Source organism: Primulina tabacum, chromosome 3, assembly GCF_025594145.1.
Source record: "Primulina tabacum isolate GXHZ01 chromosome 3, ASM2559414v2, whole genome shotgun sequence".
Classification (NCBI taxonomy): Eukaryota; Viridiplantae; Streptophyta; class Magnoliopsida; order Lamiales; family Gesneriaceae; genus Primulina; species Primulina tabacum.
In genome coordinates this window covers 7,949,872-7,966,842 of record NC_134552.1, presented here as the reverse complement: position 1 = coordinate 7,966,842, position 16,971 = coordinate 7,949,872, and the positions used below count along the sequence as shown (strand labels likewise).

General features: G+C 32.2%; 2 protein-coding genes and 1 non-coding gene across 3 annotated transcripts; 2 read left to right on the top strand and 1 right to left on the bottom strand.

Annotated features, from left to right (window-relative positions):
- The first annotated feature begins 73 nt into the window (after nucleotides 1-73).
- On the top strand, nucleotides 74-145 carry TRNAQ-CUG (transfer RNA glutamine (anticodon CUG)). The gene has a single exon. It is a non-coding gene; the product is annotated as a tRNA-Gln (tRNA).
- A 121-nt stretch (nucleotides 146-266) lies between these two features.
- On the bottom strand, nucleotides 267-4,598 carry LOC142539847 (putative LRR receptor-like serine/threonine-protein kinase At2g16250). The gene is made up of 4 exons (XM_075645586.1): nucleotides 2,173-4,598; nucleotides 1,676-1,804; nucleotides 1,351-1,364; nucleotides 267-1,256 (listed from the first exon to the last, which is right to left on the bottom strand). The coding sequence occupies exons 1-4, from the start codon at nucleotides 4,164-4,166 to the stop codon at nucleotides 640-642; spliced, it is 2,754 nt and encodes a 917-aa protein (XP_075501701.1). The 5' UTR covers nucleotides 4,167-4,598; the 3' UTR covers nucleotides 267-639.
- Nucleotides 4,599-14,422: 9,824 nt separating this feature from the next.
- Nucleotides 14,423-15,439, top strand: LOC142539846 (glycine-rich RNA-binding protein-like). The gene is made up of 2 exons (XM_075645585.1): nucleotides 14,423-14,679; nucleotides 14,926-15,439. The coding sequence occupies exons 1-2, from the start codon at nucleotides 14,566-14,568 to the stop codon at nucleotides 15,283-15,285; spliced, it is 474 nt and encodes a 157-aa protein (XP_075501700.1). The 5' UTR covers nucleotides 14,423-14,565; the 3' UTR covers nucleotides 15,286-15,439.
- The last annotated feature ends 1,532 nt before the right edge of the window (nucleotides 15,440-16,971 follow it).

Below are 16,971 nucleotides of genomic sequence, written 5' to 3'. Positions count from 1 at the left end.
TTAATTAAAAAAATTTATCTAGCAGTAATATGTTTATTTATATATAAAATGCAGCCATCTCGAATACAACCACGGTCCCATGGTCTAGTGGTGAGGACATTGGACTCTGAATCCAGTAACCCGAGTTCAAATCTCGGTGGGACCTTAATGTTTCAATTTTTTTTTGTAAGGACCTTTAATTTTTTTTTTATTAACTTTGTATTGAGTAAAGATTGAAACCATTGAAACAAATTTTTGGTCAGTGAAAAAAAAAAACAGAGCTCATTATGAAGTAATGCAGATTTACTGTTCCTTTTTTCCTAATTCGGAAATACACTTAACAATGTCATAATTTACAATTTACCAATGGACAAATATAAAATATCAATAAATTGCCAAAAAATTTCAACACAAATTACTCCCTTGCCACCTCTGCAATCTTATAAGTTTCTCCCATAAAAGATGGGTGTCTCAAACATGTAAAGAACCTGTTTTCCCCTTTCTTGAAATAGAGCAAGCCCCTTCCCTTGATTATCAATGAACCGGGAAGGAACAAACACAACTAAATTTCAACTCCAAACCCAATAGATGAATAAGAATGTACAGGGAAACCAACAACCAAAGATTTCCACCAAGAATCAAGAATAATGAATTTCCGTTTTAGTTATCATTTGTTCTCTCTACATCGTGCTCGTTATGAGGTTCCGGGAAAATTTCGACAGAGTGTCTCCTCGTTGAGGATGAATGACCGTTACCATTTCCATCGCCATTCTGACCACTTCCTTGAGACCCCATTGTCCCCGAGTGTTTGAAACTACTGGCTCGTTCAACTTTTCGAGAAGTCCCAGCTGCCACATCCGATGAGCTGTGCCGCCAGCTGCTGAATAAAGTAGCATGGAACGACCCTCTGGATGACATGGTTCTAAGCCTAGCCGAGCCAGTGCTTTCTTCCCTAATGACTTTCAATGGATTTTCCAATGCTTTGAGTATATAACGCATTGGAGGGCGTCTAGAAGGCTTGGGATTAAGGCAAGATCTGGCAACAATTGCCATGGCCCATACTTCCTCGAGAAGATCCTCATCTATCACAAGTGATGTGTCCACAATATTTGTGACGAGTTCTTTGTTGTTCATGCTGATGCAACGTAGGGTTGCATCCAACCACTCTTTCATGTTGGAATCAGGCGACGAACTGATGCCAAGTTTACCAGTTACGAGCTCGAGCAGAACTTTCCCGAAACAGTACACATCATAGGCACTGGTAGAGTAAGGCATACCTGGTCATTAAAATCAATAAATGAATCACATACATAGACAGGAAGAAGAAGACAACACAAACAAAACCGCAGTTACAGAAGCTTGCTGGTGTACCTTGGTCTGATGACCTGCAAAATAAATCATAAACAAATCGAATCAGGTACATATACAGAAATAAAATATTGGATCATATAAAATTCTCAATATGTTGAAATCATCAAAAACATCTTATGATTAAGAAGTGAAAAAATATGTGAAAATATCTTATGACTAGTAAATACAAAAATATGTGAATACCAAGTAAAAATGTGCATATGTCTGTCGTGAAGGCTATTATTTTCGCCACCACTGTCAAAGTCTAGAACTTCACGCTATTTTTAACATTAATGTCAAGTAGCAAAACATCTTGAGCAGTTTACATTACAAGAAAATTACTTACTGTGGCAACCGTAGCAATTTTGTTATTCTGTTTTGATGAGCTTCGCCTTCTTGAGCACATACATTACTCAAGCTTCCTAATCTCACTTCAAATTTATCGTCAAGTAGTATGCTGCTGGCATGTACGTCCCTTCAAGAATACAAAACCAATTCAATCATTAGAGGAGGATTAAGGAGGTAGAATTGCATAGATATCATTCCATTCAAGATAGAAGGCAAATGTGAGTCACTTTGAACTGATATTTAGTGCCATGTTGCAATGTTTCATATTATGCATTTTCAATGATATTTTTTTCTACGAAAATGTCGTGTGCTTTATTCACTAGTATAACATGTATGACGTAGTACTTTTGCTAGTGCTTTACCAAATTAGCAACAAAAGAGTAAAGTTCTACGGTGTATGTTGTCTGACGACCATTATATTGGCAAAGAGCTCTTGTTTCATAGTTTTCATATGATGACAGAATCAGCCATTAAGGCATACAAATAAATAGGTACCTGTGAACAAGTGGTGGGGTGCACTCGTGGTGTAGGTAACACAGACTCTCCGCAGCTCCAATTGCTATTTTGAGTCGTGTTATCCAATCCAATGATTGCAAACCATCTTCATCAGATTTCATTTTCTTGAACAAAGAACTGGCCAAGTCTCCATTTGGCATGAACTTATAAACAAGAAACTTCTCGTTCTCGTTCTCCAAGCAATGCCCCAACAGTGGTACGAATCTAGGGTGGGATACTTTGTTGAAAAACTCGAGTTCTAACATGTGTGCTTCCTTTTTTACCATTGAATCCAAATCCACTTTCTTGATGACTACTGGGACTCCACCTTCAAGGATTCCACGGAAAAGATCACCTGAATGACCATTCTTGATTAGATTTGAGTCATCCAATTTACCCGTGGCCTTGAGAATCTGCTGATAGGCAAATGAATCTCCGAGAACTGTAAAATATAATGATGTTCCGGGAGGCGGTGGGCTTCCACTGGCAGGAACAGGCCCTACACCAATGTCGCGTCGGTTTATTGTGCCTCTCCTTTTCTTGCAATAAATCAGCATCACAAATAAAATCACCAGGAGAGAGATTATCCCGATACCACCAAGAACAGAAGCCAAAACGATTACTTTTCTGTTACTCTTATGGGTTTCGGCAGGAGGAGTTTGAGTGTCATTTGTTGATCCAAAATTATCGAACACTAAGCCCCTCACAGAATAAAATGAGGCACATTCAGATGCATTTCTCTGATTAGCCACGTTCTGGAGGCAATTCAAACCTAGAGAAGTGTTGCCGCGAGCATTACTCGGAACTGTGCCTTGGAAATAGTTGCCTGATGCATCGATAAAACTGAAGCTTCTGAATACAATGGGCATATTTCCGTATAACTGATTATGGGAAATGTTAAGTGCTAAAACACTAGAATTAGAACTTGAAGTCACATTTGGCAGCCCACTAGTAAAGTTATTCACAGACACGTCAAGGAACTGCAGTGTAGGGATAGACCACAACACAGCCGGAAAATCACCGGTGAATCCATTACGACTCAAAACAAGAATCTGTAATCGAGTCAGAGGACGGAATAAATCCTCGGCCAGTGTTCCTGAAAGAATATTGTTCCCAATTACTATTCGCTGCAAGTTTCTCAAACCCCTAAAATCCAGAAGAAGGGACCCTGTGAGAGAATTAAATCCGAGATCAAGCTCAACCAGATTAGAAAGATCACCGAGTTGTGCCGGTATTGAAGACGATAAGTTGTTCCCAGAAAGATTCAAGAACTGCAACGTAGACAGAGTCCCAATACCCGGAGGAATAACCCCAGACAAGAAATTTGCAGACATATCAAGAAAAGTGAGGTTCCGAAGCAAGGCAAAAGACTCAGGTATCGAACTTGTGAGCATGTTTCTCGAAAGATCAAGAACAGAAAGGCGAGATAACTGACCAAAACTGGACGGAACTACGCCAGTAAGATTGTTATCAGATAAATACAGTTCGGCTAAGCTATTCAAATTGCCCAGAGTGGTCGGAATGACACCAGTAATTGAACAAGAACTGAGATCAAGCACTTGGAGAGAGGCAAGCTGCAAGCCCAGCCATCTCGGAATCGGCCCAGGAAGCAAGAAATTGGACGCATTGAAAGAGGACAAAAGAGTCAAATTCTGGAGGGCATCCACTGAGAATTGAGGGTTTTGGCTTCCTCTTCGGGTTCTCCTGAACCCTGAAATGTTGATACCCGTAACCCGGCCATTGTTGCACTGAATACCAACCCAAATCGTGCAGGGGTCGGATTTTATCGGCCACTCTTTAGCCTTCAACCCTAATGAAGATCTCAGCTGAAGTAAAGGCAATCTATCTTGCGTTGAAACCGATAATTTCTGCTCTAATGTACAACCAAACAGCGAAAATAACAACACTAAAACAACAAAAACCGCACCACTCCACCTATCCACCATTTCTGCTGCACCTTCATTGAACTTCAAGAAAAGCCTCCTCGCGTTCATATACACATACACAGAGCAAAACACTCAATCTCATACTAAGAATTCAGGGATTCTTACAATACAAATGAGCATGCATTTACTTTATTAAAAGATTTAAAAATGTCGAAGAAAAGCATTTAACTCTCGTTGGTGAGTTTAACTTTCTGAGAATGAATAAAAATGAATCAGAACCTCTTAGTTGAATCTTCAAAATCTATTCTTTTTTCCATTTACTTGAAAAAACAATGCCTCTTTTTCCATTTTCTCTCTCTGCCGCACTTCCTTTTCTCTCTCAACCTCCTGCAATCTTTCAGTTGACGAAGGATATAAAAGATAAAAGGGATTATCAAAAAAAAAGTCAAAAACTGAGATTTTAGGTAGGCGGAGAAAGAATTGGGTGAAAATACTGAATGCTAGATGGTTGGCACGAACATGGTTCGTAGAGAGACAGAAATCGGGATTAAAAAACTCGGAAGCATTTATCAGCGACTATGTAGATGGATCCGGGGCCGGGTCGGGTTGACAGGAGATATCGATGGATCGACAAATGACCGTGGCTTTTCCGACCCCATTTTGAATGGGTCGGGTTGATAAGATGAAATATGTCTGAGACAATTGGAGCATGGACCACTGTATCGGGTTCGGATCTGATTAAAAAGGGAAAATGTTTTATGTACATTAAAATTTACACATTGATTTATATATTAACTTTGAAATTATAAAATCATCCATATATTTCATTTGAAAAAAACATTTTTAAAAAATATTTGAGATAATTTATAATCTCAAATATATTAGATAAATTAATGTTTAATCATTTAGTTGTACATCATGGACACCTATTTATTACACAATCATGCTTTAATTATAATAATTTCATATCAATTTTTACAAAATCTATTATTTTTTATTCATAATATATCTGCGCTAATCTATTCAGGAAAGACAAAAACTTGTGTAAGACGGTCTACGGGTCGTATGTTGCGAGACGGATATCTTATTTGGGTCATCCATGAAAAAGTATTATTTTTTATGCTAAAAGTATTACTTTTTATTGTGAATATCGGTAGGATTGACCAGTTTCACAGGTAAAGATTTGTGAAACCGTCTCATAAAAAATATACTCTTCAGGAAATGGGCAATCTACCTTTCTCGAATGGAAAATAAAAATAATTATAAATTAAACTAGATTTTGTCTTTTCTAGATATATAGATTTGATTTTGTTTATAATACATAAATTATATTTCTAAAATTCAATTATTCGAAATAAAAACCATTGTGGATCATGAGTCGATTACGCTATAACGAATCCTGTCACCAATGTCAAATATTTTATCATATTACATGAAGATTATAACATTTTTTCTTTAAAAAAAATTCTCTTAAACTGAAATTTCGCCCCTTTTAAACAAACCCAAAAAATAAGCACTCTTCTTAGATTAATTTTTTTAAATTATATTAAACTCCAAAATATATTTGCACCTAATATTTTGATACAAAAAAAAAATGAGACTATCTCAAATGTCAATTTTGTGAGACATTGATTTACTACTAGACTCGACTCACGAAAAAATATAAAAATATATCATTTTTTTAATCAAAGTACAGAGCAGTTTGTCTCGTCTCACGAATATAAATTCATAAGTCCGTCAGTCATTTTAACACAAGAAAAGAGTAGTATATGGTTCACGGTTCAAGGTAGAAAGCAATAATAAGTCGTGATTAATTTTCTGAATGTTAGTTCGGATGAACAGCCTGTGGCACATGCTTCTTGATTTATTTTACCAATAATATAATATCACTGAAATAGTAAAATTGGCTAGTTTTGTGGAGAGATTCATGGTAAAAGAAGAATGTGACAAGATCGGTGGAATCATTACAGGGCAACGATCCCAATTATTTCCAGTAATTAAGAATCTAATTTTGCCACCTAATTTCCTTCTTTCTATAAATTTATTGTAAGAAATTTAATGTTTATTGAAATTATATTTGTATTTTTATTTTTTTTGAAATGGAAATTATATTTGTATTCAACACTAATTAATTAGTGTGTGACATTTATATGTATGGTATTACTTTATTGGAAAAGAAATTTAAATTTAGGGTGATCTTTTATTAAATTATGGTGCTTATAATAAGTGCACATTTTATTTAATTTAATTTAAATTTAAATAGATGGATAAAGTCGTTTCAAAATGATTTTTGTAAAAAAAAAAAAATGTAACACAATTATTTGTTACCTACAGTATGTGTAATACGATACACTTCGAGTTTTCAATTTTTATTTTTTTTAAACAATAATAAAAGAAAGAAAAAACCAAAATTTAAATCACATAACAAGAATAAAATGAAATGATTTAAAATAAATTAAAAAAAGCTCGGAATTATTCAAATTTCAAGAAGATGAGAATAATTAAAAAATTATAACAAAATTACATAAATCACATTATTCACATGAATAATAAATTAAATATAAACTGTAAATATTAAATTAAATACATGAAATATAAGGCTGATCGCCACTGATGAATATTAAAAAATCAAGTGTGCTTCTCTTTTTAAAAGTGGAAACTATAATTGGCTTAAAGCAAAATAAACTAAATTTTATAAATCATAAAATAATAACATACAATACCAAATAGACACAAATTACTTAAAAAATTCATCATTTCATGCACTATTTTATTTTAAACTATGGTGATAAATGAAATATTATTGCCATATAAAATTTTCAGGGAAAGCACTGAAATGTGCCGACAATGAGTTAGATCCATTCAACCTACTGAATTGTACCCATTTTTAAGGAATACCCATTTTTGTCCATGTCATAATTATTTGGATTTGACAAAAATGCCCTTTGTACTTATTTATTTCATTTTGCACTAGCATCATGTCTTCCATGTTCCCTAGGTAATAAAAACTATTTATATATCACTTTATGAAGAATGCAAATTTATCCTGTAACATGTACATTAAAAAAAAAACGAGTTCATATATTTTTTAAAAACAATAATTTTTGTGAGATCTTATTTTGGTCACCCATTAAAAAATTATTTTTATGTCACAAGTAATACCTATTATTATAATGGTTGACACGTATAAAGATTCGCGAAATCTTATCACAAAAAACCTACTATTTTTTTTTAATTTACACACGCGCACACACTCTACACACACATATATATATATAGGTAAAATGATGAGTGGCTATAACTAAAATAGTTAATTTGGCCGCATAGGATTAATTATGAAGTAGGTTCTGTGACGGTAAGTGATAGACAAGTTTATTGTCTACTAATGATCAGTAATATCATAAAAACTTGAAACTAAATGCATCTTATTTGTCGTAAATATGAAGCAGGTAAAAATTATTTTACAATATTTATTTAAATAATTTATGTGATACCCCCATCCTCTATTATATATATGTGTGTATTGTGGGGAAAATTCAAAGACTTTTAAAAACTAGTGTTGATTATTTCCGTATTTTTTTTTTTTTGGGTCAGAATGCGATAATTTCATTAAAAATATATGATTGTATGTTTTATATTATCCCATGCTATAAAACAAACCCCATTATAATATGTTGGGTCAAAGAACACAATATTGTGGAACCTTAATGCACATGAATGCGAGAACATTGGGTGTGAGTTCACTAATTTTTCGAGGTTCGGTCGACCCTACCCCTGCGGGCACTACCTGCAGGGGTTAATCCAACGGCTCGGATTTTTTCGAGCCAATTATTTTTTTTTTTTTACAGGGAGGTGGGCCCGGATCACTCACATGAGTGATCCGGGCCGTTAATTGCCCGTGCAGGCAGTGCCTGCACGGGTAGGTTGAAACAAACCATTTTTTCACAATATACTCAATATTTCATTAATTTACTTATCACGAATGATGGCTTTACTTAATATCTTAATTACTTAATTCATTAATTATCATTATATATAAGGATATAATAATTATCATTAATTTTTATTTTATTTTATTTTTGTATAAAACATATGGTAGGTATATATAACGAAAAATAGAAAATAAAGAATGGTAGATATAAAATAATCGAAGGAATTTAGAAATAAAGTCTTAAATACAACGAATTCATTTCGAACATAAATTTAGAATAATAGAACAGATCAAGCAGTTTGATGAAATATCAAAACTCTGACATTTCAGTACATGTTCTAACCAAACACACTTTGTCTTAAATTTTTTGATAATATTAGTATTTAAATCTCATAATTTATACTTCTATATATATATATATATATATATATAATAGATTAAAGAGATTATATATGCAAACAGCGTTGCATCGTGGTGCACACGCTGTCACGTCTATGATTATGTTGATGATTACAAGTAATCACTTAAAAAAATTAAATAATTAAGACAATCATCATTAAATCTGGATCAAGATCACTCTCTTTTCTGTGATTTCTGAATCATTCAATTATATTATTATCATTGACCAATGATATTGCAGTGATTATGTTGATTTGGTATTTATCGAAGATAAATACCAAATCAACATAATCACTTCAGTTTTATTGTCAACCATGTGGTACAAATTTCTCAGTTGTCAAACTTTTGAGTTTTGAAATATACTAATGAACAATTTGTTTTTTTTTTCCCTACTACTATTATTACTATTATTATTGTTGTTGTTGAGTAGATTTTGTGTGATACGTTCTCACGTATCTTTATGTGTAAGACAGATCAATCATGATCATATTTACAATAAAAAATAATATTGTTGACATAAAAAGTAATATTTTTTCAAAGGTCGCCTAAATATAATATATGTCTCATAAAATTGACTTGTGAAATCATCTCATATAAATTTTTATGGTATTATTATTACTATACGAGATGGGGCTGGAGGGGTTTCAGCTTTCACTTTAACTTAAGTTCTCATGGCTTTCTCATACTGTAACAAGTTTACGCCACTTCATCACAAATTGGATGTCGCAATTTGTTATTCTATTTAATACTATTAGACAACTTTTATTGTCAACCTCACAAACTTTTCGCCAAAGGTCAAAATCCTCCTTCCAATTTGCACAATAAAAAATGGTCAAATATCGGCGTTATTAAATTATATAATCACATAAACTCGGTTTTGATTGTGGTTTTTGTTCAAGCTATTTATATGTGCACGTGTTGTGTTCTTACTCACTCAACATATGATATGTGTGTTGAGTAGATAAATCATAATCATTCATTCAATCGTGATATATGAATGAATGGTCATGATTCATCCCATCACACATGTCATATCCTAGCTGAAAGATGACGTTATATATATATATATATATATATATATATATTATTTTATACACACTCCACGTGTGAAAAATATATATATATATATTGTGCATCATAAATGTGAACGATATTAGGCATTAGCCCACCATTTTGCCTTCGTCTCCGAGTTTGGTTATATGCTACGACTCTATTTTGAAACGTCTTTCTGAAAGTGCCACACGATTTCACACCACACATTCTCTTGTTATTCTTATATACCATGCTTCCAACATATGTCAACATTGGCGACATTTAGAGGTTCAAACGATCGAAGTTGTATGATTATCAGTGAATATAATTTTAGATAAAACGATAAGTTATCGATCTCACAGATTTATTGACGTAAATTTTTTCCACGTTGTTATCGAATAAAAATAACAATAACAAATAACTAGTTTAGAGACTTGATTCTTGTTAAACTAATCTACAAAATAATAATATATATTAAATAAAAGTCCGAGCTCAAAAAATTAAGTAAGAATTAGTGCTATTTTTCTTGCGTAATAACTAATAACTGTACTTGGATACATATTAAAAGAGAAGACATTCTCGATCGGCCTAACCTCTATGATCCTGTTTGTCTAGGTCTCCAAAAAACCCATTTTAATCTTTTAAGTAATATTATTAATTATTTTAATCTTTTTCTTAAATATAATATTTTATTTCACATGATACGATTATTATTTTCAGCTAAAATTTTCAGTACTTATCTTGTTGGACAACATTAGATATTTAAAAAACAAATATATTATCATTTTGTCAGAAATAATCGAGTTATTCTTACCATCTACAAGAATTATTCAAATTCTCTAGATTAAAACTTCACATCGATTTGACTAATTGAAAAAAATTACGTACCAGAATCTGATTCACAATTTTATAATTATAGGCTTGTCATGTCAAATTTGCAGCCACTAATCAAGATTTTGTGTTCACGAAAATATTACCTATATGTCTAAATTTAAAACGAAGCAAACAAAATTTGACATGGTCAAGGATATATTGAAGTCACTAAAATCAACTTTAGAAAATTAAGATATGGATATAATTTTGACATGTTCTGTTTTGTTTTATTGGTGGGAAAAATAAATAGATGTCGATGCATTATGCATCAATCAAATAAATGAATGCTTTTGTATGTTAAATGGTTTACTTATAACCTATGGATATTTCAAGATATTAAAACATATTATGTCATGTTTTATTAAAGCATAATAACGTGATATTTGGAAAATGGATTATAATATTAAATTAAAAAAAATGACGATTTGAATCTAGGGATGACAATGGGGCGAAGGTGGGTTTGTCATCCCCATCTCCGTCCCCAAATTCCATCATCACCCTCATACTCATCTCGATCCTCGTTTTTACGAGTTCGAGGATTAAACCGCGGGGGTCAAATTCTCGTCATCAACCTCATTTCCGTTTCAAAAATATTAGTGGGGCAAGACGAGGACGGGTTCGTGGATTTTGTCAAACCATAACTTATTATTATCTATTATTATTAGTGTTAATATTAATATTAATATCAATAATAATATATTTTTGTATTATTAATATTATTATTAAATATTACTTTTTAGTCGGGTTCGGAGATGAGGATGGTAATTTTATATTCCTTCCGAACTATCTCGAGGATTTTAAAAAATCCCCGTACGGAGTGAAATGAACGTTTGTTACTTACTTTACTTTAGTTAAGTTGTTGTTTAGTTGAGTTGTTGAATCTGAGTCCTTATTAAACTGACTTTTTGCGGAGTAGCATAGAACGAAAATTCTCTATCATTGTCTTATGAGGAAAGTCATTCTTCCCAAGAAATACATAGATCTCATGCGAGCTAATGAATTCAAAGATGCGTATCCAACGTGCTCGTTGTGAAACATTTATAATCATTTTTTTCTACCTTATTAGGAATGCTTTTATTTAGCAAAATTCATTTATTATTTCTTTAAAAATATATTTCCGGGTATAGGAATCCTCTTAAATAGAAGAAAAGATCGGTTTATTTATCTGCACCAGAAAGCATGAAGACAATGGATAGGACGTCTCAAACATAGGCAGACAGGCAGTGTTGCGGAAAAAACTCTTTTTTCTTCTTATTTTAGTACAAATTAGATCGATGTCGACAATCCAGTCCCGCGGGAAGGAGGGTCATGTGGAACTTGAACCCGAAAAAATTAAGGATCCACGTCCCTGTTTCGAATTTTCCCTGCTGGGCCTCAAACCTATGGAGAAAGTTATTATCCCTATTTGTATATGTTATTCTGTATATGTAAAATACAAGTCCTTACATTTTTTCCTTAAAAAATTAAAGGATAATAAAGACACGGGGAAGTTTAACCAAATATATATGTCCACGCCAACATAATTTGAGTACCATTAGGTCCATTACAGAAGATTTTCTTGTTCCGGCCCAAAAGATGTGTTGTAAGGCAATAACCGGGCTTCATATCAAAGTTAGCCAAGTATCGATGCTGATTTGGATCCAGCCCAGTTCGATTGGCATCATATTTCAGCCTATACGGAAGATTCTTTTTTCCCAAAAGTTTTACCCAATACTAGTGCATCAACCAAATTAAAAAATAAAAATAAATGGAAGAGATAAAAGAATGTTTACGGTTAATAAAGGTAAAAACTCGTGTGAGACGATTTCATAGGTCGTATTTTATGAGACGGTTCTCTTATTTGGACCATCAATGAAAAAATATTATTTTTATGCTAAGAGTTGTTACTTTTTATTATGAATATCGACAGAGTTGACATGTCTCACAGATAAAGATTCGTTAGACCGTTGCACAAGAGATCTACTCATTAATAAATCACATATAGATAATGTCAGTTGATTAAAATATTCATAAAAATAGTTTGTTATTCTTATTTTATTATTATTCACTAACAAACTCAAATTTAATATATGTCGAAAAAACAGCCCTTCAACAGTTGAAATGAACAAAATTAATTTCAACCAACAGATCTTTGTTTACTTGATGTATGTGATCAGCAAAAAACCAAGAAACATTTTTCGTAAAAATAAAATAAAAGTATTCAATTTTTGGAATGGAAATTGTAGGAGGTCAGAGATAGAATGAAAATATATTTGTAAAATATGAAATTGAATAAAAGACATCTTTGGAATTATGAAAAAGCTTCACCAATATATGAAAATTGATTAATAGGATATATTTAAAATTAATCATACACAAAAAGACAGTTTCACGAGTTAATTTTGTGAGATAAATATTTTATTTAGGTCAACAATAAAAAAATATTATTTTAATATAAAAAAATTATTTTTATTGTAAATATTTGCATGGTTGACTCGTTTTACGAATAAAGATACGTGAAACCGTCTCACAATATATCTACTCAATTAATTATAATATATAATAGTGGATCATGGTACACGTGATGCCTGTGATCTTAAAAAAAATTAAAGAATGAAGCTTTTTTGTTCAAATTTTGTGTGACGAATTTTGTGTGACGAATCTCTTACTCGACCCAAGAAAATTATTATTATTTATATTAAAAGTATTGTTTTTTTTATTCAGATATAGTTTTTGTCTATCTGTCCGTGAAATTGTCTCATACATATTCTTAATTGAAAATAAAAATAATTTAATTTCAATAAATAATATAGATAATACAAATACTCTTATGAGACGATTTTATAGATCGTGATATAGATATTTTATTTAAATCAATAATAAAAAATATTATTTTTTATTGAAAACAGTAATTATTATTATAAACATGAATAAGATTTCTTTATATATAACAAAAGCCATTGAATAATGCGATAATTTATGGGTTGATTTGTTTTAATACATCGAGATATTGTTAGATTGGAATGAGATATTTTCCTCAAATAAATAAATAAAATAATAAATATATAAACATCCCAATCCCAATGCCTTTGTGAATTGTGTGCATCTTCTTAGCAGCGCATCACGTGACGTAGGCCCACACAAACAATGACTAATTCCTCAACTCTTTGTTTAAACTGGAACTGATTATTGTTATGGGTTATATTTAGAAATAAAGATAAAACCAGTATTAAAAAAATATTTTTGTAAAAAGTTTTATAACTAATTAAAATAGACATTTATATAGATTAATTTACATGACTTTGTTTTTTTATAATAACAATATGCTCATAAATTTAAGATATATATTTTTTTCGAATAACAAAATATTAAATCGAATAAAAGTATATTTGACATTGAATAATATAATATAGATAATATAATTATAAAATATAAATATACATATTTTATTCACGTGTAAGTGATCCTTATAATATTATGAATTAGAATAATTTATAAATTACAATCAAAATCCCAAAAACATTAAATAGTTGTTAAATAATTATTACAAGAATTTTATTTTTGTTGATTGTATATACGATGAAGTAATTTTAAACATTCAGTCTATGCAATGATATCAATATGTAAGAAAAAACTTGTGTGAGACGGTCTTACATTTCGTATTTTGTGAGATAAATATCTTATTTGGGTCATCCATTAAAAATATTACTTTTTATACTAAGAATATTACTTTTTACTGTGAATATCGGTAAGAATGACCCGTCTCACGGATAAAGATTCGTGAGACCGTCTCACAAGAGACCTACTCCAATATGTAATAGCATCTACTAATGATGATTTTGATAGATAAATATTGCAATTGGATAAATAATTTGAAATATTTAGATGAAAATCATCATTAAAAATGTATATTTTTATAGAAATTATTTTTTTGAGGGTATTTAATTAAAATTAGCTTATATTTATATCAGCGCACTAAATAAATTTGAGTTTATTTATATTGACATAATCTGACAGTTACCTGTTTTTATCGAGATTAAAAATTAAAACATGTGAAAAAATAAATATTTTTTTGATAAATATATAAAATATAGAGGAAATCATAAATAATCCTAATCCTAAGTTCCCAAATGAGCCAGGTAACGCAGGCGCAATGCGCACCCGGCTCACTTTAACTCGGACACCCCGAAAACCTAGCATCCCCCAGCTATATAAACCCCGCATTACATGAGATATTATAACCTTTGAGGCGGCTACCAATTTCTGGTCTCTTCTTTTAAATTTTCTGTATCAATGGCAGCCGCAGATGTAGAATTCAGGTGTTTTGTAGGTGGTCTTGCGTGGGCAACCACCGATCAATCCCTTGAGCAAGCCTTTTCCCAGTTCGGAGATGTCATCGAATCGAAGGTCCGTTGTCGCAGGGGATCGGATCTCACCGGATTCGATCTGATCTGTTACTAGAAAATGTTACTGTTACTGAGTTACTGTTACTATTTGTGTTACTATAATTTCTCCTGAAACGGTACGTTTCATCTTCCTCATTTCCATCAAGGGGTCGAAGATCGAATCTACTTTTCAGTTTTTTCCTGTATGTTTGTTAACTGTTGATGTGTACGGATCTGACGTTATTTCGGCGGATCTGTCTGTTCTCAGGTTGTAAACGATCGCGAGACTGGGAGGTCCAGGGGTTTCGGATTCGTTACTTTCAAGGATGAGCAGTCGATGAGGGACGCTATAGAGGGAATGAACGGCCAAGATCTCGACGGCCGTAACATCACTGTGAACGAGGCTCAGTCCCGTGGTAGCGGTGGCGGCGGCGGTGGTGGAGGAGGAGGGTTCCGCAGCGGCGGATATAACCGTCGTGAAGGCGGCGGCTACGGAGGTGGCGGCGGCGGAGGCTATAGTGGTAGTCGTGATCGTGGTTATGGTGGAGGTGGCCGCGGAGGCGGAGGATACGGCGGAGATCGTGGATACTCGAGGGGCGGTGACTCCGATGGTAACTGGAGGAATTAGGTTTTTATTTCGTTTTGTGTTTGGGATTGAAACTGTTGCTTTGTTGGGATTGCATTGTGGTCTGGTTTTCTTAGGTAGGTGTTTGGGTTTTGTTGTATAAATCAATATATTTACATATTTCAGTGGAATGAAGTAAGTTGAGGTTTGTGCATTATCATTGTCGCCTCATATCACATTTTAATGTCCAGAAAAGGAAATGTTAATGCGTTTTAAAAAATATATATGTTAAATGTTTTTTTTTTAAAAAGTTAGTGATATTTAGGAATCTCAACTATTTTTATTAAAAAAATAATATCACACTGTTTTTTAAAAAATACACGGCTTGATATCAATTTTTTTATAGTAAGTATTGCCAGAATTTTGAATTAATTATTTATTATATATGAGTTGGAACACAAACTTTGCTTGTAATATGATTGGTCGATGCAACAAAATATGTAATACTACCGTATCTTAAACTTTAAACAATTTTTTCGTTGATCCCTATCGTTTTAAGGATCTTCGTTTTCACTTTTTGTCCTGAAATATACTTCGTGCTATTTCACTTACAAAAAAGATGTACATAAATTTATCGACAGATACAAATAGGTCCTCAGATTTAAGAAAATAGCGTCAAATACGATATATAGGAGTGATTTGGGCTTCAATGCTAGTACTCAGTGGATCAGCTTGCTCTTATCATAAAGGGCCGGTGACAGTTGCCCAATAATAAGTATTATATGTCTTCCCTGAAGTTTTTGTTTTTGTAGCCTACTTGGCGTGAAGTTATGGGAATCCTTCGTGTCTTTGATTTTGTATTTTAGAAAAAGTACTTCGAAATTTAAATATTTTAGAATATATGTTTGAGACAAAGAAATGATGTTTTCAAAATTGGGAACCCACCCTTACCAAGAATTGAATTGGCGAAGCTTCAAACTACACTGAAACTGGTCCAGCTCGCAATTGTTAATATATCCTCGCGATTCAATATCAAATATTTGGGCCTAGAATCAAGCAGCCCATTTCTTAAAAAAAAAAATCCACTCTCTTAAAATTTTCTATATCAAATAATTAAATCTCACAAAGATTTATTTTATTATCCTTTTCCTTTTCTGATGCTAAAAATTAATTAAAAAATTCTTTTTTTTTATAGTCATCGAAAGGGGTTAAGTCCATCTGACAGCCCGGCCCGCCAGGAAAAATTGCGGATTGGATTATTGTTTACGGGCCTACATAAACGGGCTGCAGGTTGTGGTGTGCCGGATCGGGCTGCTAATTTTTTTTTTAAAAAAAAGTAAATAATTTTTTTCTTGAATTTTTGTATAAAAGACTTATTTTTAAAATATGTTTTTAAGAAATTTAAAATTAGAATTTGATATGTTTTATATTATTATATTTATAATCGAATTTGTATTTATGTTATTTATATTATTTGGGTATGTGATTTTTTTAGTGAAATATAATCGTAGATATCAAATTTTATATGATTTATTTGATTTAACAATTATCATCTAGTGCTGTGTAAAATTGCTAATATTCTTGTTTCAAATATCAAATATTAGTGTTGTAAAAAAAAATTTAACGAGTAAACATGCCTAACCTTCACCTGTGACAGGACGGATGAGACAGGTTGAAGTTTTCCCATCGTGATGTATTGACGAGCCGCCCCACCCCGTCTAATTTGATGGAAGGCCACAATGGGACGGA